Here is a 20,638-nt window from a genome sequence, read left to right as displayed (position 1 = left end):
ACTAGGTGTGTGGATGAGGGGAGTGCAGTTGATGTAGTCTACATGGACTTCCGTAAGGCTTTTGGCAAAGTCCCACATGAGAGACTGGTCAAGAAGGTTAGAGTCCATGGGATCCAGGGCAATTTGGCGCATTGGATCCAAAATTGGCTTAGTGGCAGGAGGCAGAGGGTGATGTTCGAAGGTTGTTTTTGTGACTGGAAGTCTGTGTCCAGTGGTGTATTGCAGGGATCGGTGCTGGGTACTTTGCTGTTTGTAGGTGTACATTAATGATTTAGATATGAATGTAGGAGGTATGATCAGCAAGTTCGCAGATGACACGAAAATTGGTGGAGTGGTAAATAGCGAGGAGGGAAGCCTCAGGCTACAGGATGATATAGGCGGGTTAGTTAGATGGGCAGAACAGTGGCAAATGGAATTTAGGTCCAGTGTTGGGGGAGCAGCCAGTGAGTATTTATACTCAGTTTCGCCGGTTTTTTCAGAGGCCCAGTGTCGGGAGCAGCCGGTGAGTATTTATACTCAGTTTCGTGGTTTTTTCAGAGGCTTACCAATCTCACAGACCAGCGGCGGCGTTCCAGAGCCACGTCACAATTCAAAGAGTGACATGGGCAAGAGGAAGCAGCTGATTGGGTGAGTACGGCCAGGTGGGTATTTATACTACTCTATAGTTTGACAGTTAAGGTGAATAGTGTATAAGGTTTAGATGGTCTTAATTTTGTGGTTTATAGTTTCTAAGGTCTCTGTTGTGTAGTGAGGAGTGCTAGTAAACAAGTGCCCTTGAGTATATCATTTAATTGTAGTGTAATTAGTGGTATTGTTTTGATTTAATTTAATTTGAATTAATTAAAGGGTAAGTCATGGCAGCACAGCTTGGCCCTGTGGCATGCTCCTCCTGCACTATGTGGGAAATCAGGGACACTTTCTGTGTCCCTGACGACCATGTGTACGGGAAGTGTATCCAGCTGCAGCTACTGGCAGACCGCACTGCGGTGCTGGAGCTGCGAATGGACACATACTGGAGCATTCGTGATGCTGAGGACATCGTGCGTAGCATGTTTAGGGAGTTGGTCACACCGCACGTAAAGGCTGCACAGGCAGGAAGGGAGTAGGTGACCGCCAGGCAGAATAGTAGGCGTAGGCGTAGGCAAGTAGTGCAGGGGTCCACTGTGGCCATCCCCCTCTCAAACAGATATAGCGCTTTGGATATTATTGCGGAGATGGCTTATCGGGGGAAGGCAGCAGCAGCCAACTCCCTGGCACCATGGGTGGTTCTGCTGCACAGGACAGGAGGAAAAAGAGTGGGAGAGCTATAGTGATAGGGGATTCTATTGTAAGGGGAATAGATCGCCATTTCTGCGGCCACAAATGAGACTCCAGGATGGTATGTTGCCTCCCTGGTGCAAGGGTCAAGGATGTCTCAGAGTGGCTGCAGGACATTCTGGAGGGGGAGGGTGAACAGCCAGTGTTGTGGTGGATATAGGTAAAAAACGGGATGAGGTCCTAAAAGCTGAATAAAGGGAGTTAGGAGGTAAATTAAAAAATAGGACCTCAAAAGGTAGTAATCTCAGGATCGCTACCAGTGCCACGTGCTAGTCAGAGTAGAAATAGAAGGATATTTTAGATGAATACATGGCTAGAGGAATGGTGCAAGGGGGAGGGATTCAAATTCCTGGGACATTGGAACCGGTTCTGGGGGAGGTGGGACCAGTACAAACTGAACAGTTTGCACCTGGGCAGGACCGGGACTGATGTCCTAGGGGGAGTGTTTGCTAATGCTGTTGGGGAGGGTTTAAAATAAAATGGCAGGGGGTTGGGAACCTGTGCAGGGAGAGAGAGGAAATGGAAGCAAGGATAGAAGCAAAAGACAGGAAGGAGAAAAGCAAAGGTGGAAGGCAGAGAAATCAAGGGTGTAAATCAAACAGGGCCACAGTAAATAATAATTCTAAAAGGACTAAGTGTGTTAAAAAAACAAGCCTGAAGGCTTTGTGTCTTAATGGGAGGAGCATTTGTAATAAGGTGGATGAATTAGCTGCGCAAATAGATGTAAATGGATATGATATAATTGGGATTACGGAGACATGGCTCCAGGGTGACCAAGGCTGGGAATTCAACATCCAGGTGTATTCAATATTCTGGAAGGACAGGCAAAATGGAAAAGGAGGTGGAGTAGCATTGCTGGTTAAAAAGGAGAGTAATGCTGAGGTTGGGGATGGCATTAAATGGGAAATTAGAGATGCATGCAATAAGGGAGCAGCAGTTATCATGGGTGACTTTCATCTACATATAGATTGGACTAACCAAATTAGTAACAATACTGTGGAGGAGGAATTCCTAGAGTGTATACGGGATGGTTTCCTGGACCAATATGTCGAGGAACCAACTAGAGATCAGGCCATCTTAGACTGGGTATGATGTAATGAGAAAGGATTAATTAGCAATCTTGTTGTGTGAGGCCCCTTGGGGAGGAGCGATCATAATATGATCGAATTCTTCATTAAAATGAAGAGTGAAGTAGTTGACTCAGAGACTAGGGTCCTGAATTTAAATAAAGGAAACTACGATGGTATGAGGCGCGAGTTGGCTAGGATGGATTGGGGAACGTTACTTAAAGGGTTGATGGTGGATAGGCAATGGCAAACATTTAAAGATCGCATGGATGAACTATAGAATTTGTTCATCCCTGTCTGGCATAAAAATAAAACAAAAAAGGTGGCTCAACCATGGCTAATAAGGGAAATTAGGGATAGTATAAAATCCAAGGCGAGGACATATAAATTGGCCAGAAAAAGCAGCAAACCTCAGAATTGGGAGTTTAGGATTCAGCAAAGGAGGACAAAGGGATTAATTAAGAGGGGGAAAATAGAGTATGAAAGTAAGCTTTCAGGGAACATAAAAACTGACTGTAAAGGCTTCTATAGATATGTGAAGAGAAAATGATTGGTGAAGTCAAGCGTAGGTCCATTGCAGTCAGAATCAGGGGAATTTATAATGGGGAACAGAGAAATGGCAACCAACTAAATACATACTTTGGTTCTGTCTTCACAAAGGAGGACACAAATAACCTCCCAGAGATGTCAGGGAACATAGGGTCTAATGAGAGGGAGGAACTGAATGAAATCAGTTTTTGTAGGGAAATGGTGTTAGGGAAATTGACGGGATTGAAGGCCGATAAATCCCCAGGGCCTGATAATCTACATCCTAGGGTACTTAAGGAAGTGGCCCTAGAAATAGAAGATGCATTGCTGGTCATCTTCCAAAATTCTATAGACTCTGGAACAGTTCCCATGGATTGGAGGGTAGCTAATGTAACCCCACTATTTAAAAAAGGTGGTAGAGAGAAAATGGGGAATTATAGACTGGTAAGCCTGACATCGGTAGTGGGGAAAATGCTAGAGTCCATTATAAAAGATGTAATAGCAGAGCACTTGGAAAACAGTGACAGGATCGGACAAAGATAACATGGATTTACAAAAGGTAAATCATGCTCGACTAAGCTACTGGAATTTTTTGAGGATGTAACTGGTAGAATAAATAAGGGAGAACCAGTGGATGTGGTGTATTTGGACTTCCAGAAGGCTTTCGATAAGGTCCCGCATAAGAGATTAGCGTGCAAAGTTAAAGCACATGGGATTGGGGGTAAGCTACTGACTTGGATAGAGAACTGGTTAGCAGACAGGAAGCAAAGAGTTGGAAGAAACGGGTCTTTTTCCGAGTGGCAGGCAGTGACTAGTGGGGTGCCGCAGGGATCGGTGCTAGGACCCCAGCTATTCACAAATATATATTAATGATCTAGACGATGGAACTAGATGTAATATCTCCAAGTTTGCAGACGACACAAAGCTGGGTGGCCGTGTGTGCTGTGAGGAGGATGCCGAGAAACTCCAGTATGATTTGGACAGGTTGGGTGATTATACTGCATCTGCCATGCATCTGCCCAATGTGGATAAATGCGAGGTTATCCACTTTTGTGGCAAAAAAGGGGACAGGCAGATTATTAATAGAACGGCAATAGATTGGGAAAAGGGGAAGTGAAACGAGACCTGGGTTTCCTTGTGCACCAGTCGCTGAAGGTAAGCATGCAGGTGCAGCAGGCAGTTAAGGCGGCAAATGGTATGTTGGCTTTCATAACGAGAGGGTTCGAGTACAGGAGCAAGGATGTCTTGCTGCAGTTGTACAGGGCCTTGGTGAAACCACACCTTGAGTATTGTGTGCAGTTTTGGTCGCCTTATCTGAGGAAGGATGTTCTTGCCATGGAGGGAGTGCAGCGAAGATTCACCAGATTGATGCCTGGGATGTCAGGAATGACGTATGAAGAGAGATTGGGTCGATTAGGCTTATATTCGCTAGAGTTTAGAAGAATGAGAGGGGATCTCATTGAAACTAATAAAATTCTAACAGGACTAGACAGACTAGATGCAGGAAGGATGTTCCCGATGGCGGGGGAGTCCAGAACCAGGGGTCAAAGTCTAAGGATAAGGTGTAAGCCATTTAGGACTGAGATGAGCAGGAATTTCTTCACCCAGAGAGCAGTGAACCTGTGGAATTCTCTATCACAGAAGGCAGCTGAGGCCAATTCATTAAATATATTCAAAAAGGAGTTAGATATATTTCTTAAGGCTAAAGGGAGAAAGCAGGGACAGGGTACTGAATTTGGATGATCAGCCATGATCTCATTAAATGGCGGAGCAGTCTCAATGGGCCGAATGGCCTACTCCTGCTCCTATCTTCTATGTTTAACCCTGAAAAGTGTGAAGTGATGCATTTTGGGAGGACTAACAAGGCAAGGGAATACACAATGAATGGTAGGACCCTAGGAAGGACAGAGGATCAGAAGGACCTTGGCCTGCATGTACATAGATCCCTGAAGGCAGCAGGACAGGTAGATAAGGTAGTTTAAAAAGGCATATGGGATACTTATATTCTATGCCTCGGCTAATGAAGGCAAGAGCAGGGAGGTTATGATGGAGCTGTACAAAACACTAGTTAGGCCACAGCTGGAATATTGTGTGCAGTTCTGTTCGCCGCACTATAGGAGGGATATGATTGTATTGGAGAGGGTGCAGAGGAGATTCACCAGGATGTTACCTGAGCTGGAGCGCTTCAGCTATGAAGAGAGACTGGACAGGCTGGCATTGTTTTCCTTAGAGCAGAGAAGGCTGAGGGGTGAACCTGATTGAGGTGTACACAATTATGAGGGGCATAGATAGGGTAGATAGAAAGGAACTTTTCCCCTTAGTAGAGGGGTCAATAACCAGGGGCATAGTTTTAAGGTAAGGGGCAGGAGGTTTAGAGGGGATTTGAGAAAAATCTTTTCACCCAGACGGTGGTTGGAATCTGGAACTCACTGCCTGAAAGGATGGTAGAGGCAGGAACCCTCACAACATTCAAGAAGCGTTTAGATGAGCACTTGAAACGCCATAGCATACAAGGCTACGGACCAAGTGCTGGAAAATGGGATTAGAATAGACAGGGCTTGATGGCTGGCACGGACACGATGGGCTCTTTCTGTGCTGTATCACTCTATGACTCTATGAACCTATCACAAACTCCTTAAACAGATATTTAACATAGGATGCTAAAGCTGAACATTCTCATCATTAGAAATAGGATCACTGGGTAAAGAACAGCCTGAAAAATCTTCAATTTCAAAATTTAATTAGAATCATGGAACGCTACAGCACAGGACACCATTCAGCCCAACATCCCTGTGCCAGATCTTTGAAAGAGCTATCCAATTTGTCCCACTCCTCTGCCTTTTCCCCATAGCCCTACAAATTTTGCCCCCTCAAGTTTCCAATTTCCTTTTCAAAGTTATTATTGAATCTGCTTCCACCACCCTGGGTTTCAGGCAGTGCATTCCAGATAATAACTCGCATCCCTGATACCATTCTAGTAAATCTACTCTGCACGCTCTCCAAGGCCTTGATTACTTCCTAAAGTGTGGTGCCCAGACTTGGGCACAATACTTCAGCTGGGACCTAACCTGTGATTTACAAATGTTTAGCACAATTTCCTTGCTTTGGTACTCTATGCCTCGGTGTATAAAGCCAAGGATTCCATTAAAAAAAAGCCTTCAAAGGTTTGTACACGTACACCCCCCAGGTCTCTCTGTACCTGCACCCTCTTTAAAATTGTATAATTTAGTTTATATGGTCTCATGCTTCCTACCAAAATGCATCACTTTACAGCATTAAATTTCATCTGCCGGGTGTCTGGCCATTTCACTAGCTTGTCTATGTTCTCCTGAAGTCTGGCACTATCCTCCTCGCTGTTTACTACATTTTCGAGTTTCGTGTTATCTGCAAACTTTGAAATTATGCCCTGTATACCAAAATCCAGGCCATTAATATACATCAAAAAGAGCAGTGGTCCTAATCCCCTGGGGTGGGAGGGAGAAACTGGATCGGACACACACCACTGTATACATCCCTCCAGTCTGAAAAACAGCCAGCCATTCACCACTATTCTGCTTTCTGTCCTTTAGCCAATGTTGTATCTATGCTACCACTGTCCCTTTAATCCCATGGGCTTCAATTTTGCTAACAAGTCTATTATGTGGTACTTTATCAAACGCCTTTTTAAAGTCCATATATGCAACATCAACCGCACTACCTTCATTAACCTTCTCCATTACTTCATCAAAGAACTCAATCAAGTTAGTCAAATACGATTTGCCTTTAACATATCTGTGCTGGCTATTAACCCATATTTTTCCAAGTGACAATTAATCTTGTTTTGGATTATTGTCTCTTAAAAGTTGTCCCATCACCACCGTTAGGCTGACTGACTTGTAGTTGTCAGGTTTATCCCTCTCTTTTTTTGAACAAGGGTGTAACATTTGCAATTCTCCAGTTTTCTGTCATATCCAAGGAAGATTGTGGCCAGAGCCTCTGCAATTTGCACCCTTACTTCCCTCAGTAACCTATGATGCATCCCATCCAGACCAGGTGACTTTTCTACTTTGAGCACTGCCAATCTTAAGTACTTCCTGTTTATCTATTGTTAGCCTATCCCATTTCTGTACCACCTCCTCTTATTGTGACATTGGCAACGTCCTCTTCTTTAATGAAGACAGAAGTACTCATTTAATACCTCAGCCATACCCTTTACCGCTACAAGATATCCTTTTTGGTCCCACCCTTCCTTTGACTACCCTTTTACTATCTATATGTTTATAAAAGATTTTTGGGTTCCTTTCTGTGTTCTCAATTTTGCAGGAGAATTGTTAATTTTGCTTTTGGTTGCAGTAAGATTGCACATGGGTGGCTGCCAATCATAAATTGGATGCCACAGCCAGAAAAATGTGAATTCACATTTAGAAAAACCTGTTTTAGCATTGATAAAAGCAAACATGGATTAGTTTTCACAAAAATGTATACAAGAGCCCTATACTATGCAAAAATATCTGTGGCTCGCCACCTTTTCCACTTAACCTGGTTTCCCCTCTAGTTGTACTTCAAATGCATCACTGTTCTTCTGCCATCACTGTAGAGGATGTTATTAATGGTCAGGGTAACAAAAGCCAAGCTAATTTTTCTGTCCATCATCCAATTACGTTTCTCTAGAATTTGGAGTTTCTTCATACAAAACATACTGGGCCAAATCTTCCTGAAAAAATAACAGCGTGTTAATGACACCCATTATTATTAATGTGCAAATTGACCAGCAACTTCAGTGGAAGGATATGGCGTGAGTTGCGAATTTCCAGAACTTGATTGATTTATGCCGCATCTTGCCCTTCGCCTCCCTGTTACTTTTGAGAACTTGCTGGATTTGCACATTAATTGCAATAATTGCTTAATTAACAGCACAAGTACCCTTTTAATATAATTGTTAATGCAATACCAATCAACCTCTCTGGCTCAGAAAAGGAACAATTTAAACTGTTGAGTCTCACTTCTGTGTGTCGTAAATTCAGTTTTTCAATTTATTTTTTCTTACTTTTCCTTTGTCAGTTTCTTTCTCGATCCTTAAATCTCATTGGTTGAGATATACTGTTAGTCCTGCTTTTCACCAAGGTCCAAGATGTCCCTTTGCCCTTACCAGCAAGTTACAGCACAAATTATATTCCAGCTGAAGGGTGCAGGAAAGTTTAACAGCGCACACCACGAGATACCACGCTCCAGCAAGATTTGGCCTACTGCCTTTTGCAGCTGAGAAGCCCAATCATAATACAAAAACTGGTACAAATTAAAAATTGATTTACTCCTTTGTGGATGAGCTGAAATTACCTCCAATTAAGACTGCCTACTTCCACCTCTGTAACATGACCCATCTTCAGTCCTGCCTCATCGCATCAGCTGTTGAAACCCTCATCCATGCCTTTGTTACCTCTAGACTTGACTATTCCAACGCACTCCTGGCTGGCCTCCCACGTTCTACCCCATGTAAACTTGAGGTCATCCAAAACTCTGCTGCCGTGTCCTAACTCATACCATGTCCCGTTCACCCATCACCAGTCCACCACCGTCTCAAATTTAAAATTCTTGTGTTCATATCCCTCTATAGCCTTGACCCTCCCCATCTCTAACCTTCTCCATCCCTCCCATCCTCTGAAAACTCTGCTTTTCTCCCACTCTGGTATCCTGTGCATCCCCCACTTCCTTTGCTCCACCATTGGCAGCCGTATCATCAGCCATCTAGGCCTCAAGCTTTGAAGTTCCCTCCCTACACCTCTCCTTCCTCTTAAGATCCTCCTTAAAACCTAGCTCTTTGACCTGTTCGAATATCTCCTCCTTTGGCTCAGTCAGGTTTTATCTGATTATGCTCCTGTGAAGCACCATGGGACATTTTATGATGTTAACAACGCTATATAAATGCAAGTTGTTGTTACTATGATCAAATCCCACCTTTGTGGCAGTGGTTGGCAAAGAAACAGCTGCTTTACTTCGAAGACCAAAGCCTTTTTGATAAAAGGACTTCCTGATGATCCTGAGAAAGTTATTCTCAATAGTTAGTTCACTGAAGTGATGAGGAATCACCAGTGAGCCCTGCTGGAACAGCCTGCCAGGTGGTCAGCATTAGCTGCAATTAACCTATAGCCAACATCACTCCCTGGGCAGAGTATCTGGGTAAGCTAGTAGCCTGGTACCACCACCTATGGAAATACACATCATAACACACCACTTTCAGGAGATAAAGGCCTTTGGAGAATGGGGTGAGGAAACTAAAAGCTTTGGTTGTAGGTCAGTAAGACTAAGCCAGAGCCCTTGGACTACAGGCCATACCACCACTCCAATCAGTTGCTGTTCATTGCGTAGTGATCTATATTGGTTATCTCCAAACGCATCCTATAACTATTTGTTAACGGATGACTTAACTCAATAGATTTACTAATCTGGCATTCTTCATTTGAGACACTCCTTGGGCACACCTCCTTTCCTGTGATTGTCCAGTCTTGGCGAAGTCTTTGCTTTAATCAAATTTGCATGTGAAATATCATTGAGGAATCTTCTGTAGGAATAGGAACTCTAGTTTGTTAGTGCTGCACAGACAAAGGAAACCCACCACTCAGATCAATTTGATGGAATTAGGGGGGGGGGGGGGGTGCGGTTAGAGGGGCAAATAATTGGAAATCCAAGGATGGAATTCGCACAAGATCCAGAATTGATTTCAAATATTTAGCTTATTTATTGAGTTTACTCAGTACTGGAGGACAATTTTATAATGCTTGCTCTACAAATATGCATTCTGCCAAGTAAGAGATTCATGAGATATTGCCCCTTTAAGAAATTTATTTCCTATAGTAGTCACATAACCATTCCCAGGTCTACACTGAATGCAAGGCCTCATTCCAAATATCTCTATTTTTTCAACAGCAGTCCAATTACATAGAATGCAAAGCACAGAACCAGGCCATTCAGCCCAACTGCTTTATGCTCCACATGAGCCTCCTCCCACCCTACTTTATCTAACCCCATCAACATATCCTTCTATTCCTTTCTGCCTCATGTGTTTATCTAGCTTCCTCTTAAATGCATCTGCGCTATTCACCTCAGCTACTTCTTGTGGTAGCAAGTTCCACATTCTAACCACACTCTGGGTAAAGAAGTTTCTCCTGAATTCACTATTGGATTTATTAGTGACTGTCTTATTTACGACCCCTAGTTTTGGTCTCCCCAAAAGTGAAAACAGCTTCTCTTATGTCTAATCTATGAAACTGTTCCATAACCTTAAAGACCTCCATCAGGTCAGCCCTCAGCCTTCTCTTTCCTGGGAAAAGAGCCCCAGCCTGTTTCCGGATAGGTCTAACCACTCAGATGTGGTATCATCCTTGTAGAAATGTTTTTTGCACCTTCTCCAGTGCTTCTATTTATAATAATCCTTTTTATAATATGGAGACCAGAACTGTGCACAGTAACTCTAATTGGGTAACCGGTTTCAAAAATGTTAAACCCCCTGTTCATCAGTTATTTCCACATGATTATTCATGTTAATTATTTAGCAATTTAATGGTCTTTCACAAGGTTCTTATAATCCAATTGTACTTTGAAGGATAAATGCATTCAAATTAAGAGTTGTCCAAGTCAGATGCCCCAACAGGAGTGGATACACACAAGGCATTGGGTCTCATTGAAACATCAAAAATTTTACAGTGCCATCTGATTACAGAAAACATGTGGTTAGGATATCCATGGAATAGATACAAGAGTTTCATTTAAATTATAAAACTTTAGGATTTTAGGGCAGCACAGTGTAATCGGAACCCAACATTCACCACAGAATGAGTTACTGATCAGTTCAGCCAATGTGGAGATACACCCAGCAAAGGCTAGGCGCTTTGGTATTTTCTTTGGGGGGGGGGGGCAAGAGGAGGGGACAGGTAAATCAGGAGAGTCACCCTCAAGTTATAGCTGGGTTTCACAGAAGTAATGGTGAAGGTCTGCAACAGGTCACACATCCAGAGACAATGTATGATGTGGAGAGACCCAAGGGAAGGGAAGAAAATCTTTTAAGAAAAAGCATTTTATTTAGTTCTACTCCAGCAGTTTATTAGCCTACAGTAATTTGACAGTTTGCACAATTTACCAGAAATAATTCACCTAAACAGCACTTAGCCCTCCAACAAAATCAAATTTATTGTATTAACAAAGTCATTTATAATTTAAACTCCAGAGCATTTTCTTAGTTACAAAGTATTTAACAGGAGCAAATACACATGGTGTTGCGTATCTTCCAATTGGATGCATTAGTAAGTCTTTTCCTTTCAGAAAAATACACAAGACATGTGGCCGAATCACAAGATAAAGTTGACTAAGATAACAAACACACAAGAATGGCATCAGTTAAAACTTACAGGGCGGGGGCTGTATTTTTCAACTCAAATTGTTAAACAATCTGCAGTAACTTGCAAAATTAGTTCCATAAAAGACAGATATAAAATTAATGTATTCACTAAAAAAAGTAGGTTTACTTTTTCAAACATTTTTGTCAGATAGTACTGAATGGTTTAGACATTCAGTTGTGCATGGTTTCTTAAAATCATAGGATTTTCAAGTTACCCGTTAAGCAATCCTCTAAATGCAAATATAGGTCTGCTCAGAAGATTAATTCTGAAACTGTTTAAAAGTAAAAGTCAAACTGGAAAGTTAATTTCAACCCATCTGCATTTGGTCCATTTAACATTTAGTGCATATACAGTACTAGGTTGAGGGAGTGATGTACAGCATCACATTAACAACTTTAGCCTCCTCCCAGTCAAACAAATCAGAACTTGTGTGTGTATTATACACACACACACACACATCCACACACACACACAAATCATGTAGAGATTCATACCACACATGTCTGAGTTGCAGTGGGTTATTTTATAACCTGTAATTTGTAAGCAATGCTGCTAATAGCACATGACCTTGGGCCACATGACATTCACCAGCATTTAACTGTTTAAAAAAAACATTTTCTTATTGTACCATTATGGTATAAACAGAATTACCACCTTGGGAGCAGAGGGATATTGGAAAACAATACATGAAGGAATAATGAAATGTATTCTAACCACCCTTCAGCTTTAGGATTACATCTTCTGGACCTCACTAATTTTCTGTATCCCACTGCTCCAACTTGACAATTCTATACCTATTTACAAATAATTATATTACACGAGGTAAATGTTAACCATTCTGAACTTGGGCGACTGAAAAGATCACTGGGTATATGATCAGTTCTAGAGTTTGTTCTACTGTTGTAAATTGCAGATCAGACTTCATTGTATCTTTTGAGGTTTTAGAATGCTGTAAATAGGATAAGTAAGTGTTTTTAATAAAAAATGTAGCCAATATTAAAAACCTTTAGCATTAAATTGTTTCCTTATAATAATATATATTCCTAATTTCCACTTCAAACCCATTCTGTTAAAATTAAACTTGACTATACCAAAACAATTTTAGTTTAAAACACTTACTCATCATAACCGGAAACTAAAATCATCTAAACTTCAAGCAACACAAGAATGTTTTACTTCTTATCCAAGTGACCCAGGTTAAGAAAGGTACATAAATGCAAACAGTCCAGGAGTCATTCATTCAATACCATGGGATTCTGCAGATTATGGCTTAAACCGGAGACCTTAAAAGAATGCTCCTACAGCAGGTCACTGTCCTTGATGAAAAGATTTTAAAATGTATTCAAGAAGTGAGCTCACCAGGTTCAGGAATACAAAACTGAATTTAAAAGCTAGAACTTGACTCCTCCATCTGTAGAACATTTCAATTTTACTCCTACTGGGAGACATACTCTGAATTTTTTTTTTTAAAAAGTCAAGTAATCCCACTTCAAGTACAACAGGCAAGATAACCAGACTGACCTCTGACGTTGAAATGCTAGATTTCTTATACACTTTCTAAAGCATAAATAAACTTCAAATATTTTGTTTAGGACAGTTTAGTTCTGGTAAAACCACTAATTAGCATCATCAGTTTCAGATTCTCACCATCAGACCTCATTGCTCTCTCTACCTCAAATCAGAACATAGGTGCTCAACATTACAGATCAAAGTGAAACAAAGATTGAAAATAGTGGCAAGTAATATGAAAGTCTTCAGTGAATTTTGCTTTAGTATTTACCACAAAGGCTGGTAACAATCTTTCAATCCATGTTTATTTTCTCAGCAATGGAGTTTGCTTACTGATCTTCATGTACTGAATTGATCAGCTGTTCCTTAAAATAAAGCCAATCAAAGCTATTTTATATAAGTAATCCAATAGAGTTAAACCAGTTAAAACCATTGCATTCAATCCCAAAGTCTGACCTACAGTGAAAAAGGCACAGTTATCAGATTTAACAAATCTTTTCAAAACCAAGTCAAGACATTAATACAAGGTGCCAATTATGATCTTGAACACCAAATATTGCAGTGGTTTAACATCAATACTAAATGAGGTATTACATTTTGAATGTTGACAACTGTATATTCCCAGAGCAAAACCAACAGCAAGATTTTTACTAGTTTGACAAAATATGTAACTGATCAGATAACCTCATAAGCAGTTTTGCTTTTAGTGTAGCAGTCTGATATCCCTGAAAGAAACTAGGAAAGTTCCAGTAACACCTTTCACAATAACCCAGATATCAGACCACTCACTTAATTCTTCAAAAAAAAACATTCAAAGCTGCTTGTTCACTGTACAGTATATACAGACCAAGAAGGCCACAGAAGAGTTTTGGAAACCCCAATACTAATTTTCTCAATTATATAGCATATTTTATGTACATTGTATAACAAGTTTAATGTTTATACAGTTAATGGTTTTCCTGCCTTACAGAAAACATCCTAAAATCTGTAAGCATGACTGAACTAAATTTTAAAAAAGGCATGCTTTTCTGAAGAGACAAAATACAAATCAAAAAGAATGTCAAATGTTACTGCATCCTTTCCAGTTTTCTAAAATATAAACAACCATTTGGTTGCCATCGGTCCTGAGTTCACAGTAATAAAAAGCAGTACAGTTCCTACAGTTCAGCTCCTGAAACTATGGGTCACATTTGTGAACAGGTCATACAATTATAGCAGTTGTCTAAGGCTGTATTAAGACATCTTCACCGGTAGGAAGTCTCTTGCATGAATCTGTAAGGTTAGCTGACAAAGTTGTACACCAGGAACCTGGGTGTTCCACAATACTGTGTTGCAAAAAGTTTACCATCTGGAGTTGGATCAGAGAATGCAATCTCATCTTTACTCAAATACGAGCCATATACGAAATTGCTCCTGCAAAACAATAAATTATTTTTCTTTTACAATTAAATACAGCATAAATGTTAAAAAAACTAATTTTAAAAGGACACAAATTGCTAAACAAAATCTTAAAGAACATTTCCAGGGCCAGCTTCATGTGTAGTCTTCATTTATGGAGATTTCCTTCCCCGGCACCCCACTTCCTCCAAAAAAAGTTAAAATTTTCCCTCAGGTATTCAGTGCTCTACTTTCTGTAACCTTAAAGGTATCTTCAAAACATACATTTAAGAATCAGTCTAACCAACTAATTAAAAAGGTACAATAGCAAAATACTGCGGATGCCAGAAATCTGAAGTAACAACAGAAAACACTGGAAAAACTCAGCAGGCTAGGCAGCATCCGTGGAGAGAGAAACAGAGTTAACGTTTCAGGTCTGGGACCCTTCATCAGAACTGGAAAAAGCTGGAGATGTAACAGATATTAAGCAGGTGCAGAGACCGGGGGGGGGGGGGGGGGGGGGGTGGAGGGAGGGGAGGGGAGGAAAGAATTGAAGGAACAAACTGTGCTTTTGTAAGAGGCAGGAAAGATAAAATGTTGCAAAAGGGAATGGCAAAGTCATACAGCATGAAAGATGAAAAAGGTAGACTATTTGTAGCAGCTGGATACCAAAGAACACTTCTTGATGGGAATATAATTCTCATTTACAGGAAACTCTCGATTTACCGGCACCTAAATAACCGGAAATCTCTTAACCAGCAAAATTCAGGCGTAGGTTCAGGTAAGTTTTACTTCATATTAGTGGCCGTTCCTGGATCTGTGGCTGTGTAACCAGGGTTCCTGCACCTGTTGCTAAGCAACAGGGAAGCCTGGATTTGTTGCTGTGTATGGAGCTCTCGTACCTTTTACTATACCTCTCTGTAATCTGGACTTTTTGATAAACCGGCACCACGCCGGTCCTGGATAAAAAAAAGTTTCCTGTATATAGCACGTCCCATATAGACAAATGCTTCATACAGCTTTACAAGAGCAGGAAGTAAAGAATTTGGGGTGGGGAGAGGAGAGGGAAAGAAACCAAAAGGCATGGTCAAAGTTATTTTTAAAGCAGGGTGAAAAATGACAAGTGGTTTTGGAATGAATATTCCAGTGCACTTTATGCTAAAATATACCTTTATAGTTTTCAAATACCAGTTAGGATCCTTACTCCAGTAAAAAATTACAACCATGGAAGTTTAAAAGCATAAAAGGTGGCCATTTGGCCCATGTATCAGCTGTGGCTCAGTTGGTAGCACTCTCGCCTCGGAGGTCAGAAGGTTGTGGGCTCAAGTCCCACTCCAGGGACTTGAGCACATAAAGCTAGTCTAACACTCCAGTGCAGTGCTGAGGGAGTGCTGCACTGTTGGAGGTGCCGTCTTTTGGATGAGACGTTAAACCGAGGCCCAGTCTGCTCTCTCGGGTGGACGCAAAAGATCCCACAGCACTATTTCGAAGAAGAATAGGGGAGTTATCCCCGTTGTCCGGGCCAATATTTATCCCTCAGCCAAGGTAACAAAAACAGATTATCTGGTCATTATCACATTGCTGTTCGTGGGAGCTTGCTGTGCGCAAATTGGCTGCTGTGTTTCCCACATTACAACAGTGACTCCACTTCAAAAGTACTTCATTGATTGTAAAGCGCTTTGGGACGTAGGTGGTCATGAAAGGCGCTATATAAATGCAAGTCTTTCTTTTTCTTTCATGTGTCTTTACACAGCTGTAATTTTCTTTGCCATAACTGATTAATAGACAATTCTTTCAGCCAACTGCATTGCTCACTTATAATTTACTAATAATTGACAGTAGTCACTTAATATTAAGCCAATGTGGCTTTACTCATCGGTTTTGAATCAACTGTATAGATGGTCAGTGCAGTTTTTAAGTAGGATCACCATGCCATCTTCTTTGCTTTGGACAACTACACAAGTGTGAAGATATTTATCTTACTGGAAATAAAGCTATTTTTCTTTCAGGTCATTGAAACTCTTACTGAACTTTCGCAGATGACTGTTTACTTGGAGCCACTCATATCTAATTTTAGTTACTTTCTTAACCTATGTCATTTTGACCATCACACAAACATCTGCCAAATATTGGCATCCAATGTTACACTGATTTCAGTTGCACGTTTGGCAGCTGTGGGCCCAGCTCATTTTTATGTACTCATTCTTGATTTTTATTTTTTTTATTTTTTATTCGTTTATAGGTCAGGGCGTCGCTGGCAATGCCAGCATTTATTGTCCATCCCTAGTTGCCCTCGAGAAGGTGGTAGTGAGCCGCCTTCTTGAACCGCTGCAGTCCGTGTGGTGATGGTACTCCCACAGTGCTGTTAGGTAGGGAGTTCCAGGATTTTGATCCAGTGCCGATGAAGGATCGGCGATATACTTCTAAGTCAGGATGGTGTGTGACTTGGGGGGGGAACTTGGAGGTGGTGGTGTTCCCATGCGCCTGCTGCCCTTATCCTTCTATGTGGAAGAGGTCGCGGGTTTCGGAGGTGCTGCCGAAGAAGCCTTGGCGAGTTGCTGCAGTGCATCTTGTAGATGGTACACACTGCAGCCACGGTGCGCTGGTGGTGGAGGGAGTGAATGTTTAAGGTGGTGGATGGGGTGCCAATCAAGTGGGCTGCTTTGTCCTGGATGCTGTCAAGCTTCTTGAGTGTTGTTGGAGCTGCATTCATCCAGGCAAGTGGAGAGTATTCCATCACACTCCTTACTTGTGCCTTATAGATGGTGGAAAGGCTTTGGGGAGTTAGGAGGGGAGACACTGCAGAATATCTAGCCTCTGACCTGCTCTTGTTGCCACAGTATTTATGTGGCTGGTCCAGTTAAGTTTCTGGTTAATGGTGACCCCCAGGATGTTGATGGTGGGGGATTCGGTGATGGTAATGCCATTGAATGTCAAGGGGAGGTGGTTAGACTCTCGCTTATTGGAGATAGTCATTGCCTGGCACTTAAGTGGCAGGTAACATTCCTGCCACACATCAGCCCAAGCCTGAACGTTGTCCAGGTCTTGTTGCATTCAGGCATGGACTGCTTCATTATCTGTGGAGTTGTGAATGGCGCTGAACACTGTGCAGTCATCAGCGAAATTGCCCAGGTATGCCCTGTCTACAAAAAGCAGGACAAATCCAATCTGGCCAATTACCACCCCATCAGTCTACTCTCAATCAGCAGTGATGGAAAGTGTTGTTGACAGTGCTATTACCAATAATCTGCTCACCGATGTTCAGTTTGGGTTCCACCAGGACCACTCAGCTCCAGATCTCATTACAACCTTGGTCCAAACATGGACAAAAGAGCTGAATTCCAAAGGTGAGGCGAGAGTGACTGCCCTTAACATCAAGGCAGCATTTGACCGAGTGTGGCATCAAGGAGCCCTAGTAAAATTGAAATCAATGGGAATCGGGGAAAACGCTCCATTGGCTGGAGTAATACCTAGCACAAAGGAAGATGGTTATCTGAGCCCTAGGACATCGCTGCAAGAGTTCCTCAGGGCAGTGTCCTAGGCCCAACCATCTTCAGCTGCTTCATCAATGACCTTCCCTCCATCATAAGATCAGAAGTGTGGATGTTCGCTGATGATTGCAGTGTGTTCAGTTCCATTCGCAACTCCTCAGATAATGAAGCAGTCCGTGAAGCAAGACCTGGAGGACATTCAGACTTGGGCTGATAAGTGGCAAGTAACTTTCATGCCACATAAGTGCCAGGCAATAAGAGAGTACACATACTGTGGCTGCAAGAGCAGGTTAGAGGCTGGGTATTCTGCGGAGTGTGTCTCACCTCCTGACTCCCCAAAGCCTTTCCACCATCTACAAGGCACAAGTCAGGAGTGTGATGGAATACTCTCCACTTGCCTGGATGAGTGCAGCTCCAACAATACTCAAGAAGCTCAACGTCATCCAGGACAAAGCAGCCCACTTGATTGGCACCCCATCCACCACCTTAAACATTCACTCCCTCCACCATGGCTGCAGTGTGTACCATCTACAAGATGCACTGCAGCAACTCACCAAGGCTTCTTCGACAGCACCTCCCAAACCCGCGACCTCTTCCACCTACAAAGACAAGGGCAGCAGGCACATGGGAACACCATCACCTGCAAGTTCCCCTCCAGGTTACACACCATCCTGACTTGAAAATATATCGCCGTTACTTCATCATCGCTGGGTCAAAATCCTGGAACTCCCTCCCTAACAGCACTGTGGGAGTACTTTCACCACAAGGACTGCAGCAGTTCAAGGCAGCAACTCACCACCACCTTCTCAAGGGCAATTAGGGATGGGCAATAAGTGCTGGCCTTGCCAGCGACGCCAACATCCGAGGAATGAATAAAGACAACACCCAGCTCTCTCAACTCCCTCCACTGCATCCGCAGCCTGCTTGTCGAACATCCAGTCCTGTATGAGCTGCAACTTCCTTCAACTAAACATTGGGAAGACCAAAGCCATTGTCTTTAGTTCCCGCCATAAGCTCCGTTCCTTTCACCCCCTCCCCAGATGAATCAGACTATTCGCAACCTCAGCGCCCACTTGACCTGGATCTGAGTTTCCAACCCCATATCCTCTACATCACAAAGACCATCTATTTCCACCTCCTTAACTTTGCCAGTCTCCATCCCTGCCTCAGCCCATCCATGCTTTAGATACCTCTAGACTCAACTATGTTCTCCTGGCTAGCATCCCCTTCTCCACCCTCCTTAAACTGGAGCTCATCCAAAACTCTGCTACTCCTATCCTAACCGGCACCAAGCCCTGCTCACACATCACCCCTGTGGCTCGCTGACTGACACTGGCTCCCAGTCTACCAATGTCACAAATGTAAAATTCTCATCTTCATGTTCAAATCCCTCCATGGCCTCATCTCTCCCTATTCCTCTAACCTCCCTCAGCTGCTTTACAACCCTCCCGAGAACTCTGTGTTCCTCCAACTCTGGCCTCTTACACATCCTCCCCATTTCCTTTGCCTCACCATTGGTGACCGAGCCTTCAGCCAGCTAGAGCCGAAGCTCTGGAATTCACTCCGTAAAACTCTCCAGCTCTCTCTCTTCCTTTAAGACCCTCCTTAAAACCTACTTATTTGACCAAGCTTCTAGCCACCCCTAAAATCTCCTTCTTTGGTTCGGTGTCAATTTTTGTCTGATTAAGCTACTGTGAAACATCTTATGGCCTTTTCGTACGTTACAGATTTATATTTTTCAACAGCTGTTATCCGTGGTTCAGCAGTAGCATTCTTGCCAGTGAGTCTGAAGGTTGTGGGTTCAAGTCCCACTCCAGAGACTGGAGCACATAATCTAGGCTGACACGCCAGGTGCAGTACTGAGGGAGTGCTGCACTGACTGAGGTGCCATTTTTCAGATGAGACCTTAAACCGAGGCCCTATCTGCCCCCTCAGGTGGACGCAACAGACCCATGGGTAGCAACTTTCAGGATTCAAAACAGCAATTGCCCAAATACAGGAACATCTAAACAGTCCTACAGCCTGCTTGTATTTGAACTGAATGGAACAGATCAATGGGTTAAGCCAAACACTTTGATGACCCCAATGAAAATGGCCATATGATAGTTATAGGAGCAATCCAATTGACACCAATTAGTCCACAATGATCAACATTAAACAGCTGTATATCAGTGCCTTTGGTGTAGTAAACATTACTGTATATTCTCTGCAGCTAGTAATAACCAATTTTAACACTATGTGCTGTGACCAAGAAAGAATCCAATAAATAACCTTATTAAAAAAATGCTTAATTTTTGTCACATCATTGAGCCCTTCACAAAGGTTCACCACTTCACTTGTGATGACCATGCACATGTATGTTCTTGCCACAGTCTCATTCATGTGCAGCGAAGGCTGTGGGTGTGGCCTGGCTGGCATCATATTGCTCACATTGGATTTCTGGCCAAACGGCTGTGCACCTCCAGCTCTATCTTTCAAAAGTATTTGGAGAAGTCACACAACACCAGGTTATAGTCCAACAGCTTTATTTGAAATCACAAGCTTTTGGAGCGCTGCTCCTTCGTCAGGTGAAGGAGCAGCGCTCCGAAAGCTTGAGATTTCAAATAAAGCTGTTGGACTATAACCTGGTGTTGTGTGACTTCTCACAATTGTCCACCCCAGTCCAACACCGGCATCTCCACATCAAAAGTATTTGGACACTACTACAGGCTTTTCTACTCCCTGTCCCGGTTGGTTTATTTGACACCTAACTGAAGTAGACTCAGCCAGCAAGATGTTTGTTCTTTGGTCAAACGTGTAAACGTCATGACTCCACTGCCGCCTTCCTTTGAGCAGGCAAGGCACACAAAGCTACTTCACCCAATGAGGCGTGACGTGGAAACATTTTCATGTCACACAAAACATCGGAGTAGATGAAAATAAGTTCCCTGGATAAAGTATCTCTTTAAATCTGGACTGTGCTGTAAGATCAGGGCTC

The 20,638-nt window shown here is 42.6% G+C and overlaps 1 protein-coding gene across 3 annotated transcripts in view; it reads right to left on the bottom strand.

Moving 5' to 3' along the window:
* Positions 1–11,050: 11,050 nt before the first annotated feature.
* The window catches only part of LOC147114830 (uncharacterized), a 32,974-nt gene continuing 23,386 nt past the window's right edge, over positions 11,051–20,638 (bottom strand). For all 3 annotated transcript variants that reach the window (XM_085992811.1, XM_085992809.1, XM_085992810.1), the window contains one exon: positions 11,051–14,206. In XM_085992811.1, the coding sequence (XP_085848937.1) occupies positions 14,074–14,206 (133 nt within the window). In that variant the 3' untranslated portion in view covers positions 11,051–14,073. The remainder of the gene's footprint in view (positions 14,207–20,638) is intronic.

The sequence above is a fragment of the Somniosus microcephalus genome, chromosome 7 (genome assembly GCF_052327205.1).
Source record: "Somniosus microcephalus isolate GS21.2 chromosome 7, FLI_Smic_1.0, whole genome shotgun sequence".
Taxonomy (NCBI): Eukaryota; Metazoa; Chordata; class Chondrichthyes; order Squaliformes; family Somniosidae; genus Somniosus; species Somniosus microcephalus.
Note: the sequence above shows the minus strand (reverse complement) of the source record. Positions and strands in the feature narration are given on the sequence as shown.